Source organism: Oncorhynchus gorbuscha, unplaced genomic scaffold (genome assembly GCF_021184085.1).
Source record: "Oncorhynchus gorbuscha isolate QuinsamMale2020 ecotype Even-year unplaced genomic scaffold, OgorEven_v1.0 Un_scaffold_874, whole genome shotgun sequence".
NCBI lineage: Eukaryota > Metazoa > Chordata > Actinopteri > Salmoniformes > Salmonidae > Oncorhynchus > Oncorhynchus gorbuscha.
This window is the reverse complement of record NW_025745857.1, coordinates 274,160-287,133: the sequence shown is the minus strand read 5'-3', so window position 1 is coordinate 287,133 and position 12,974 is coordinate 274,160. Positions and strand designations below refer to the sequence as shown.

At 42.0% G+C, this 12,974-nt stretch overlaps 1 protein-coding gene across 2 annotated transcripts; it reads left to right on the top strand.

The window, feature by feature from the left end:
* The first annotated feature begins 833 nt into the window (after window positions 1–833).
* Window positions 834–6,518, top strand: LOC124020679 (spindle assembly checkpoint kinase-like). Of its 2 annotated transcripts, none has more exons than XM_046335922.1 (5): window positions 834–1,073; window positions 4,315–4,460; window positions 4,631–4,769; window positions 4,972–5,079; window positions 5,250–6,518. In XM_046335922.1, exons 2-5 carry the CDS (start codon window positions 4,315–4,317, stop codon window positions 6,117–6,119), a joined length of 1,263 nt encoding a protein of 420 aa, XP_046191878.1. In that variant the 5' UTR covers window positions 834–1,073; the 3' UTR covers window positions 6,120–6,518. The 2 variants fall into 2 exon arrangements, with proteins under 2 accessions (XP_046191878.1, XP_046191879.1); XM_046335923.1 differs by lacking the exon at window positions 834–1,073 and adding an exon at window positions 3,535–3,830.
* Window positions 6,519–12,974: the final 6,456 nt, after the last annotated feature.

Here is a 12,974-nt window from a genome sequence, read left to right as displayed (position 1 = left end):
TGTGGCCTCAGGATATGTGGTTTCCAGTTTTCACAAAGTCCAATGTAGTTCCTTGAGGGCCGTCGTGGTATCGGCTTGAGGGGGAATATACATGGCTGTGCCTATAACCGAAGAGAGGTAATACGGTCTACATTTGATTGTGAGGTGTTCTAGGTAGGGATAAAAAAAGGACTTGAGTTACTGTACGTTATCACAATCACACCATGAGTAGTTATTTATGAAACATACACCACTGCCTTCTTTCCGGAGAATTCTTTATTCCTGTCTGCGCACTGTACTGAGAACCCAGCTGGCTGTATGGACCGGGACAGTATATCTGGAGAGAGCTATGATTCCATGAAACAGAGTATGTTACAATTACTTGATGTCTCTCTGGAAGGAGATCCTCACCCTGAGCTCATATATTTAATTGTCCAGGGACTGAACATTAGCATGTAATATATTCTGAAGCGATGGATGATGTCCATGTCTCCTGAGTCTGCCTCGAAGCCCACTCCAAATACCTCTTCTTCTCTTTTTGTGCCTGTGTAGAGTTTGACAACATTTGCCTGTGCTGACACAAATAGTGTACTGTGCAATCTGGGAATGCTTCAGTTAGAGATGGTTGGTTTTTTGAATGGATTAGAATATCAGGCTACATTTTCGACAGAATTTCCAGCTTACCACGTGAGGAACTGTCTGTAGAATTCCTCTGTTCTACAGTTGCAACACTGTTTCCTTTAGTTTGTAGTCAACAGACACACCCTTCTCACCCACTTCATTGTCATATTTTCTTTGGAATTCTCTCTTTGTCTTTGTGACTTGGAGAGACTTGACTCTGTAGTGTGTACTTACATGTACCACTACTTACCCTAACAAATGTTATGCAACAATAGTATGCACATGTGCCTCGCACACTTTCTGTGTATGACAGATCGACCACATTTTCTGTCATATCCAGAAAAAGGGGTATGACTACTTTAGGGGTGGGACATGCAAGAGGTAAAAAGAGCAGTAAAAACACAGCTGTGTTATTTTATGTTTACACCTGACACAGCAGGACAGCAGCCATACCTGAAGTAAACTGACAAGAGGTAAGGATAATTTAATAAGATTTGACCTTAATGTCCAGGTAGCAGATAATGGACCTTATCTGACATTTATGTAGTTGGTTCTGTATATTAATGTAACTAATATCAATGGGTTCTAACTTGACAAAATTCTTTGTTAGTTTACAATTTTACAATTTATGCAACTCGCATATAAAAACCAGTAAGACTGCTGGAATGCCCTGAGCACAAGATTGTCATTATTATGACTCACATAGTAGAGGAACATATTGCCTGTAGCCTACTTTACATGGTAAGCTGTTGCGCACCAAGTGGCACTTAACTCCACATCACTTCACTTAGTTATGGAAAATGGCTGTGAGGATTTTTGTACACTATTCACAACATATTGAAACAATTACTATCTTCATATCATCAAAATCCTATTTCAGCAATAACATGTGGAAAAACCAGTGGTGGAAAAATACCCGATTATCGTACCTGTGTAACAGTAAAGAGACCTTAATAGAAAAGGATTCAAGTAAAAGTGAAAGTCACCCAGTGAAATGCTACTTGAGTAAAAGTATAAATGTATTTGGTTTTAAATATACTTAAGTATCAAAAGTGAAAGTATACACTTTTTCACATTCCTTACATTAAACAAACCAGACGACACAGTTTTCTTGTTTTAAAATACAAATGTATTGCACTTTTTATAAGTGTTTTATTCACCGTGTGACAATGACCACAGGGTGTTGTGGGATTGTTTCCAAAGTTGGAGCTGATTTGGAGAAAACCTCAAACACAAATTTTAGAACAGCATTACAATATTAGAACAATTGATTTAAGAGTTTTCAATTTGGGAATGTTGTTTTGGGGGTGCTCTAAATGACTCTTTATATTTGAGTTTCTGGCATTTAGAAATAGGTGCTACACTGCCTTTTAGATGATATTAACTGCATTTGATTAACTTCCCATGTATAACAATCATGAAGTTAGCTTTTGTAAAATAGAACAAATGAGATTTCGTGTGTTATACCAGTATCCAATGAAATCCCAGGAGGTTGGTGGCACCTTAATTGGGGATGACAGGCTTGTGGTGATGGCTGGAGCGGAATGGGAGAATGGTATCAAGTACATCAAACACACGATTTGATGCCATTCCAATCACTTTGTTCAAGCCATTATTATGAGCCGTCTTCCCCTCAGTAGCCTCCAGTGAATGAAATAAATGTAATGTAAAGAGGATTGCAAAAGTTGTTGCTCCATTCTAGGTGGCAACTTAATTTGCCAAATGTGGCCATTTCTGTAAAGCCAATGTCAAGAGAGCTGCATATTGATGGGAAGAAATGGCATTTTCATATTCTGCGTACTTACATGCTCAAAGTTGAGCAATTCCATCTTTGTTTGAATAGCATACGCTCTGAATATATCACTGTAATGTGTTTGTCATTCCCAACATCAAATCTTTTAAAATCATTGTAGTGTTGGAAACAGAAGTAAGGCCCACATTATATATGATTGGCAGGCCACAAATGGTCACTGAAAGGTACACAACATGATCAAAAAGCATTTCTAAAAACATTTAGTCATTATGGGGTATTGTGTGTAGGCCCTGAAGGGACTGTGTATATATACACTACATGACCAAAAGTATGTGGACACCTGCTTGTCGAACATCTCATTCCAAAATCATGGGCATTATCATGGAGTTGGTCCCCCTTTTGCTGCTGTAACAGCCTCCTCTCTTCTGGACATGCTTTCCACTAGATGTTGGAGGGGACTTCTGAGATTTCTGAGGGGACTTCCATTCAGCCACAAGAGCATTAGTTAGGCCTGGCTCGCAGTCGGTGTTCTAATTCATCCAAAGGTATTTCATGGGGTTGAGGTCAAGGCTCTGTGCAGGCCAGTTCCCACCCTTCTTGACAAATAATTTATGTATGGACCTCGCTTTATGCACTTGGTCATTGTCTTGCTGAAACAAGAAAGGGCCTTCCCCCAAATGGTTGAAACAAAGTTGGAAGCACAGAATTGTCTAGAATGTCATTGTATGCGGAAGTGTTAAGATTTCCCTTCACTGGAACTAAGGGGACTAGAACCCTGAAAAACAGCCCCAGAGCTTATTATCCAATGGTGGAGAGGCTTCTGTGTGGCTACTTGGCCCATGGAAACTCATTTCATGAAGCTTCCGACGAACAGTTCTTGTGCTGATGTTGCTTCCGGAGGAAGTTTGGAACTAGGTAGTGAGTGTTGCAACCGAGGACAGACTATTTTTTACATGCTACCCACTTCAGCACTCGGCGGGCCCGTTCTGTGAGCTTGTGTGGCCTACCACTTTGTGGCTGAGCCATTGTTGCTCCTAGACGTTTCACTTCACATTATCAGCATTTACAGTTGACCGAGGCAGCTCTAGCAAGTCAGGAAAGAGAGTGCAAAGTTGTCATCAAGGCAATATATTTAGTTTTTTTTTAAACACTTTTTTTGGTTACTACATTATTCCATATGTGTTATTTCATAGTTTTGAGGTCTTCACCATTATTCTACAATGTAGAAAATATTAAAAATAAAGAAACCCTTGAATAAGTAGGTGTGTTCAAACTTTAGACTGGTACTGTATATGACAATGAATGTCATAACACAGCATGTGACTTTTATGTTTCTGTGTAGCGTTTGACGACCTTTGACTGTGCTGGCATAAATAGGCTACATTGCTATCAGGGATTTGGGAATGCTTCAGTTAGAGATGGTTGGAATGGATTAGAATACCAGTTTAGATTTTCAACAGAATTTCTGCCTTACTATGTGAGAAACTGTCAGTGGAATTCCTTTGTTCTACAGTTGCAGCACTGTTTTCTTCAGTTTGTAGTCAACAGACACACCCTTCTCACCTACTTCGTTATCGTCTTCTGTTTGGAATTCTCTCTTTGTAACTTTGAGAGAAGTAACTGTACTTACCGTAACAATAGTACTATAACAAATGTTATGCAGAGGTGAATGCTTCAGTCCACTGGTTCTCAATCCTGGTCCTGGGGACCCAAAGGACTGCACATTTTAGTTTTTTCCTTATCCCTACACAGCTGAATCAAATTATTAACTCATCAAAAGGCTTTGATGATTTGAATCAGGTGTGTAGTGTTAGGGCAAAACGCAAAATGTGCACTCCTTTGGGTCCCCAGGACCAGGATTGAGAACCACTGCTTTAGCTAAATGACTTAAATGTAAATGTAAATGTAGTCATTTCTATTGGACCGTGAACCCACTGCCCAATCCCAACCAAACCCCCTAGATGGCGTATTCCACCAGTACTCTTGCTGCTGGCTGCTTTGGGAAGATCTACAGGGAGAAGTACAATGACACCTGGGCTGCAATCAAGAAGGTGCCACAACACTTAATCAATAGGAGAGACCTGGAGAGAGAGTGTCAAGTATACAAGTGAGTGTGACAGACAATGTGCTATCATGGTATGTTGCTAAATGGTGATGTTATCAGAGATGGTGTTGATGAGGGTGCTGATGATGGTCACTACAGAAGTGCTTAGTTGTGCCCTCATAACCATTTCTCCCCATTGTATTTCACACTCTCCCTGTGACCTGGGACTCCAGTAAGGCAATTCATCCTAACATAGTGAAGCTTCTGGGTAATCCAACACTCAAGGACTCTAAGTGGATCATCCCCATGGAGTTCATCTTTGGAGAAGAACTGGAGACAACCATCTTCAAATCACAACAATCTCAAATCCAGGTAGACCTATGGATCCCACTGCTGCCACCAAACATGCATGTGACAGTGTTGATGAAAGTTCACATAGCAAATATCTGAAATATCTGATAAAGAAGTATCTAGGCCTACGGGATTTTCAGGGGGGCCTTCCCAACATTATTAAAACATTTCTATGTGCAAGTTAGCTCATCAGTTGATAATCAAAGCCTTTCTTCCCCCACAGTTGACTCCATCTATAAAGGCCACCATCATCACAGGCATGTGTGAAGGACTACTTTATCTACACAGCAAAGATATTGTCCATCAGGACCTCAAGCCTGACAACATCATGGTGAGAAAGACAATAAAGTTGTTTTTGTTATTCTGATGTTCTTCATTAATGATGCAAGCCTTTAGAAGCAGTTGTTCATCTGTTGTTTATCACTATCACATTATCACTGTAAATTAATAGACTAGAAATAAAACAATATTTTTCCACCCCTCTCAAATGATCTCTTCCAGGTAGAGCATGACACTCACCGAGCTGTGATCATTGATATGGGGCTGGCCAAATTCTTCCGCAATGGTCTAAATTCTGCTGTGGATATGGGCAACGAAGCCTACTCTCCCCCTGAGGTCCTGCAGAGGCGGGGCCAGCGAGATCAGCGCTCGGATGTGTGGGCTATGGGTAAAATCATTGCCGAACTCTGTGCCAGAGTCAGGCTGTACACCCCCAGCGTCTGTCCAACTAAGATCCAGGAGACCCTCAGTCTCCAAGGCCAGCAGTACTGTAACGCTGTCTGTAGGATGGTGCAGAGAGACCCCACAATGCGAGCCACCATGGCTGGAATCATGCCAGAGATACAAAGGGCAGGGGTAGATGGCGGTGGCGGCAACACCGGGAGGCAGAAAAGAGGACATCTTCTGACACCTTTTCCTCACACTCAGGTTAAAAATGCATTGCCACGTCCTCAAGCTCCTGTACAGCGTTCACCATCTCCATCGAGATTTGAGCGCAGTGCTTTACCAATGCCTGAGGTCAAGACAGTAGTGCCAGCTCCTGTGCAAGCACTTTCCCTATCAAGATGGGAGCGGGCAGCCTTGCCAAAGACTGAGGTCAAGAACTCACCATCTCCCCTTTCAAAGGTAGACCAGGGTAATGCTCTGTTTCCATCAGGCATAACTCAACCCAGTCAAGATGTCATGAAACAGCTTCTCCACAAAGAGGCGTCGAGGGGTCTCCCATGCCCACTCCCCACAACGGGAAAGGTGCAAATCCGCCGCTATGAGCAAAGTAATGGGGAAGTGGAGACTTGGGAGCAAAAGGAGGTGGTGACTGAAGGAGGGAGGATAGTCAAGTTTGAGGATGTGATGTTTAAAAACAAGACGTAAGAAGGTTATTGAGAGGTTGTGAAATAGTTGGCCGTTGATTTGACTGTGCTTCTCCAGAGCGTGGGCCACTCCCCTTCCGTCCTTCAATGTAAAAGTCTGACATGTTTCTGAAAAAGGTGAAAGACTGTATTTGGGACAGGGGATAAACTAATGGAATAATTCTAATGTCCAGTGAAACTACACTATGTAACCATACATTTACGCATTTTCTTACTACGGTAGACTAAATGTATATACTGTATGAATATATATATATCTTAACAACAATAAAAGAAGGAAACCTAAGGTTGAGTAAGGATTCATGAATGATGTTTGAAGGACTATATCACTTTACAGTATTGCTACAATAACTATCTGTGAACATTTTTGAAATCTCATCCCTCTTGCAAATCAGTTGAATCTTTAGCTTGATATACATTTGACTGTGAACATAATAAAAAAAAACATTTGTTTTGTATCATCTAAGACAAGAAGATCTTACATTTAGCTTACACTTAGGACTTAGTCATTTTTCACAAATAGATGCTGTGTTATATCCTCTTTACAACAACAAAGTGTACAAAATGGCCTCTTCAAGACTTTGTCAACCAGAGCTGTGTTCAGCTACAGACAGGCTATCCCACTCACAGTTCATCCACTTCATCCCGTCAGAAGGAACTTCAACACAGGTGGTTGAGTAATCCTTTTTTTTGTATTAATCACCTTATTAAGGCCAATCTGGACTGTGCAGACTTCATTGAGAGAGGAGAAACTAAATCAGAAATCCAGTATCACATTGTCCTTGACCTTGTTACATTTTCAGTGCACTGCGGGGAGCTCTATCTTCTGGAGCAGTTGACGAAGTGAAAGTCTAGTTACACATCAACTGAAGCAAACTAAAGAGCACACATACAGACATGATAATACAGTATCATGATTTGATAAGCCGCTGCATGAACTTTTAAAAGGTACATAGTGCATATCAGTGGCGGTCGTGCCATTTTAGATCAGGGAAGACATTTTTATTTCTATTACAGCATATTGAATGACTGTCATTCATATTCCATTCACCAAGCTCAATGTAACATCGATAGGTTTAGGCTACTACATGATACTAGAAAATTCCCTATAGCCATCATGAGGTTGCTACAACCTAGCCTACGAAAAAAGTTTACAAAGTAGGTGTAAGGGTTATCGTCCTCCTCTTCTGAGGAGGAGTAGCGAGAAGGATCGGAGGACCAATGCGCAGCGTGGTAAGTGTCCATATTGTTTATTTGAAAGACAAACTGAACACTAAAATACAAAAACAATAAACGTGAACAAAACCGAAACAGTACTGTGTAGCTATAATGAGAACTGTGCTGACACCAGCAACTAACATAGACACGGAAATAATCACCCACAAAACCCAACACAAAACAGGCTACGTAAATATGGTTCCCAATCAGAGACAATGACTAACACCTGCCTCTGATTGAGAACCATATCAGGCCAAACATAGAAATAGACAAACTAGACATACAACATAGAATGCCCACTCAGATCACGTTCTGACCAACCCCCCCCCCCCTCTCCAAGGTGAGGACTCCGGCCGCAAAACCTGAACCTATAGGGGAGGGTCTGGGTGGGCATCTGTCCGCGGTGGTGGCTCTGGCGCAGGACGTGAACCCCACTCCACCATAGTCTTTGTCCGCTTTAGTCTCCTCCTAGGAACGGCGACCCTCGCCACCGACCTAGGATTGGCAACCCTACTAAAGGGCCCTACTTGACTAAACAAACTCCTCTGGACTGAGGGGCAGCTTCGGACTGAGGGGTAGCTCAGGACTGAGGGGCAGCTCAGGACTGAGGGGTAGCTCAGGACCGAGGGGTAACTCAGGACAGAGGGGTAGCTCAGGACCAAGGTGTAGCTCCAGGGCTAGACCTTGGTCTCTACACAATGAGATACTGTCTGCTGTGAATTATAAGTATCTTTCATACAAAATTTTACCTTGTGACCCATTCCATACATCTGTTGTTTGTCATGAACATCCAGGAGGATGGACTTTGCTATAAAATGCTGTGGCTCAAATCCACTTGTTTAGTTCTCAGTGATCACCTCCAGGGGTGATTACCGACCAGCTCCATTACTGCAGTAATTAAATAATAAAGTTAGATTGTTTTGAAGAAATCTAAAAGTCTCTCCTTATGATTATAATAATTACACCACAGCATTCAGGCCAAAGAGATCAATCTTGGTTTCATAAGACTAGAGAATCGTGTTCTCATAGTCTGAGTGTCTTTGGGTGCCTTTTGGCAAACTCCAAGCGGGCTGTCATGTGCCTTTTACTGAGGAGTGGCTTCCGTCTGGCCACTCTACCATAAAGGCCTAATTGGTGGAGTGACTGCAAAGATTGTTGTCCTTCTGAAAGGTTGTCTCATCTCCACAGAGGAACTCTAGAGTTCTGTCAGAGTGAATATCGGGTTCTGCCCTGACCAAGGCCCTTCTCCCCCGATTTCTCAGTTTGGCTGGGTGGCCAGCTCTAGGAAGAGTCTTTCTTGGTGGGTCCAAACTTCTTCCATTTAAGAATGATGGATGCCACTGTGTTCTTGGGGACCATCAATGCTGCAGACGTTTTTTGGTACGCTTCTCCAGATCTGTGCCTCAACACAATCCTGTCTCTGAGCTCTATGGACAAATTCTTCAACCTCATGACTTGTTTTTTGCTCTGACATGCACTGTCAACTGTGGGACCTTACATAGACAGGCAAGTGCCTTTCCAAATCATGTCCAATCAATTTAATTTACCACATGTGGACTCCAATCTGTAACGGCGTTCTTCGTTTGTCGAAAGAGAGTTGGGCCGAAATTCAGCGTGGTTGTTACTCATGTTCTTTAATGAATGAATCGCGATACATGAAATAACTGATACAAATACAAAACAACAAACGGAACGTGAAAACTAATTACAGCCTATCTGGTGAACACTACACAGAGACAGGAACAATCACCCACGAAATACAAAGTGAAACCCAGGCTACCTAAATACGGTTCCCAATCAGAGACAACGAGAATCACCTGACTCTGATTGAGAACCGCCTCAGGCAGCCAACCTATGCTACACCCCTACTCAGCCGCAATCCCAATACCTACAAATATCGAGTATAGCAAAGGGTCTGAATTATTCCGTAAATAATGTCTGTTTTAATATTTAATACCTTTGTAAAAATGTCAAAAAACAGTTTTTGCTTTTTCATTATGGGGTATTGTGTGTACATTGCTGAGACCTCACCCTCCGATCCAACAGGTCCCAGAAGTGCTCAATGGGATTGAGATCCGTGAACAGTGACATTCCTGTCTTGCAAGAAATCACGCACAGAACGAGCAGTATGGCTGGTGGCATTGTCATGCATTGTCATGCTGGAGGGTCAGGATGAACCTGCAGGAAGGGTACCACATGAGGGAGGAGGATGTCTTCACTGTAACACACAGCGTTGAGATTGTCTGCAATGACAACAAGCTCAGTCCGATGATGCTGTGACACACCGCCCCAGACCATGACAGACCCTCCACCTCCAAATTGATCCCGCTCCAGAGTACAGGCTTCGGTGTAACGCTCATTCCTTCAATGATAAACGTGAATCCGACCATCACCCCTTGTGAGACAAAACCGTGACTCGTCAGTGAGAGCACTTTTTGCCATTCCTTCTGGTCCAGCGACGATAGGTTTGTGCCCATAAGCGACGTTGTTGCCAGTGATGTCTGGTGAGGACCTGCCTTACAACAGGCCTACAAGCCCTCAGTCCAGCCTCTCTCAGCCTATTGCGGACAGTCTGAGCACTGATGGAGGGATTGTGCGTTCCTGGTGTAACTCGGGCAGTTGTTGTTGCCAACCTGTACCTGTCCCGCAGGTGTTATGTTCGGATGTGCAGGTGTTGTTACACGTGGTCTGCCACTGAGAGGACGATAAGCTGTCCGTCCTGTCTCCCTGTAGCGCTGTCTTAGGTGTCTCACAGTACGGACATTGTAATGTATTGCCCTGGCCAAATCTGCAGTCCTGATGCCTCCTTGCAGCATGCCTAAGGCACGTTCATGCAGATGAGCAGGGACCCTGGGCATATTTCTTTTGATTTCTGAGTCAGTAGAAAGGACTCTTTAGTGTCCTAAGTTTTCATAACTGTGATCTTATTTGCCTACCGTCTGTAAGCTGTTAGTGTCTTAATGACTGTTCCACAGGTGCATGTTCATTAATTGTTTACGGTTCATGGGAAACAGTGTTTAAACACTTTACGATTAAGATCTGTGAAGTTATTAGGATTTTTACGAATTATCTTTGAAAGACAGTGTCCCGAAAATGGGACGTTACTTTTTTGCTGAGTTTAGTAAAAGATCACTTTTTCTATAATCTAGACTGGGGTCTGAATTGATTGTTTAGCATGTCTGCGCTTTTCTATAAACGGTAGGAACACAATATATGATATATACTTGGCATGTTGGTTTCTCACTTATGGGTGGAGCAAATGGTGATATGGGGCAGGTGAATTGGCAGTATATATGCAAATGAAATACTGTAGTTAAAAAAGTTCAAGTGTAGTGTTTTTGCAGACTGTAGTGTTTTTGCAGACATTGCTAATTGACTACAGTGCTTTTGTAGTAAGTACTGTAGTATTTACTATAGTATTCTACAGTACACTACAGCATTCTATAGTAAGTACTTCACATGAATGAGAGATACTACAGTGTGTAGTATAGTATTTTACAGTATACTACAGTTTTATAGAATTCGATAGTAAGTATTGTGGTCTTCTATAACAAAATGTAGTATTTTTTCATGTGGGTCTCTTGGTAAAAAGTATGGTCTGCAGCGTTTCATGAGGTATTCTAACTCAGGCGAGCAAAAACTTGAGACTTCCATAACAACAGCTGGTTCACAACCTCTTATGTTAACAGAGACACTACCCATCCTCCCGTCATCTTAACCGGGTCTGCTGTCCCGTCTTGACGATGAAAAACCAGCGATGTATATTGTCCATGTCCTCGTTCAGCCACAACTCTGAGAAATATAGGATATTACCGTTTTTCAGGTCCCGTTGATAAACTCCAAATGAGCTCATCCGGTTCGTTATACAGTGATTGTACATTTGCCAACAGAAAAGTGGAGGTATATTACTGTTAGTTTCAGTTTGTTTTACATGACTTATGTTTGGTCCTGCTCGTTTTACTAGATGCTCATTGATCTTGATCGATCTTGATTAATCATTGATCATTTTACTCTAGCGTCTCATTGATGTCAAATCCTGAGGTCAAGACGATTGGTGAAAGGTCATTCATCATCTTGGTGAAGGATGAAGGAACATTACATATTCATGCCATACGATAATCAATTAATCAATTAATTTTTTTTGTAGTTTTTTGTTGATCGAGCCACATTGTGTGTGTGTGTGCGTGCTTGAGTGTGTGCATTCAATCCACTGTGCACCCATTCAGTCATTACAGATCCCTGACCAGAAGCAGACCGTTTCCCTATGAATGGATAGCTAAAATGGGAAACACCAACCTCCTAGAGCTATGACCATTTCGTGTACATATCCATATAATCCTTTCAGATCTAAAAAGAGTTGTCTTGGGGTGGGAACAGACGATGAGAATCTCAAACCAACCCCTTGGTCCAATGGCATCCCCCTTCTACATTAGAACATATCCACCACTGCTCACTGATAGGCTAAGTATTGACAAGTGGCAGAAGCTAAGGATTGGCTTGAACAGAGAGATTTGGTTATATTTTAGGAGAAAGAAAAAAAAGTGTGGCTACTGTTTTGGAAAGTGGCAGGACAAGGGTATATAACCTGGATATCTGCAACGCTGTTCAGTTAGAGCAGAACAAGGTGACGACTAAAGGAGGGAGGGTAGTGAAGTTTTAGGATGTGATGTTTAACAAGTCATAAGAAGGTTATGGAGTGTTTTGTGAAATAGTTGATATGACTGATTCTCCAGAGGGTGGGCCACACCCCTTACAGTCTGACATGTTTATGGAGAGGGAATATTATACTTGGGAGACGGGATTAACGAATGGAATAAGTCTAAATGTCCAATAAAACTATACTAGACGTATCTAACAGTGACGATTTCCCACTACAGTAGACCCAATTTTTAAAAAACTAAATCCAACAATAAATGTTCTTTCATTGGTAAGAAGGAAACTTTTGAGTGAGTTAAGGTTGATTAAGGATTTAGGGATGATCTTGAAAGTACTACCACTTCTTCTAATGCTACAGTAAGTATGTTACAGTATGGCTACAATGTTGCACATCTGGTTAGGTGCAAGTTCACAGAGGCAATTGGAGTCAAAACAAAGTATCGGTTCTGGGAATCTTATTCCTCTTGTAAATCAGTTGCATCTTTAGGACAGTTTCATACATTTGACTCTGTACATCAGGGCTCTCCAACCCTGTTCCTGGAGAGCTACCTTCCTGTAGATTTTCGCTCCAACCCTTTTCCCGATTCTACTAATTAGCTAGTTGAGAAGCTGAAAATCAGGTTAGTTACAACTAGGGTTGGAGTGAAAACCTACAGAAGGGTAGCTCTCCAGGAACAGGGTTGGAGAGCCCTGGTGTACCTAGTAAAAAGCATTTGTTTTGTATCATTTATGACAAGAAGCTGTTCATTATTTCTTACGTCACTTTTCTCAAATACTGTAGATTGTGTTCTATCCTCTTTACATACAATTAGCCTGGCTGACGCAACTCACGTGACTACACAGCAAAAAGCTGTGACCAAGAGCTGTCAGACAGACTACTTTACAATAGTGTAAAAAAAATGGCCTCTTGCAAGACTGTCAACCAGAGCTGTGTTCAGCTACAGAACGGGTATCCCACACAGTTCATCCAGTCAGAAGGAAC

Bases quoted from the DNA above. Each gene is read 5' to 3' on its own strand.
- LOC124020679 (XM_046335922.1), top strand. From the start codon at position 4,315: ATGGCGTATTCCACCAGTACTCTTGCTGCTGGCTGCTTTGGGAAGATC. The intron at 4,461-4,630 runs GTGAGTGTGACA...CTGGGACTCCAG, and splicing joins AGAGAGTGTCAAGTATACAA to TAAGGCAATTCATCCTAACA. The intron at 4,770-4,971 runs GTAGACCTATGG...CTTCCCCCACAG, and splicing joins CACAACAATCTCAAATCCAG to TTGACTCCATCTATAAAGGC.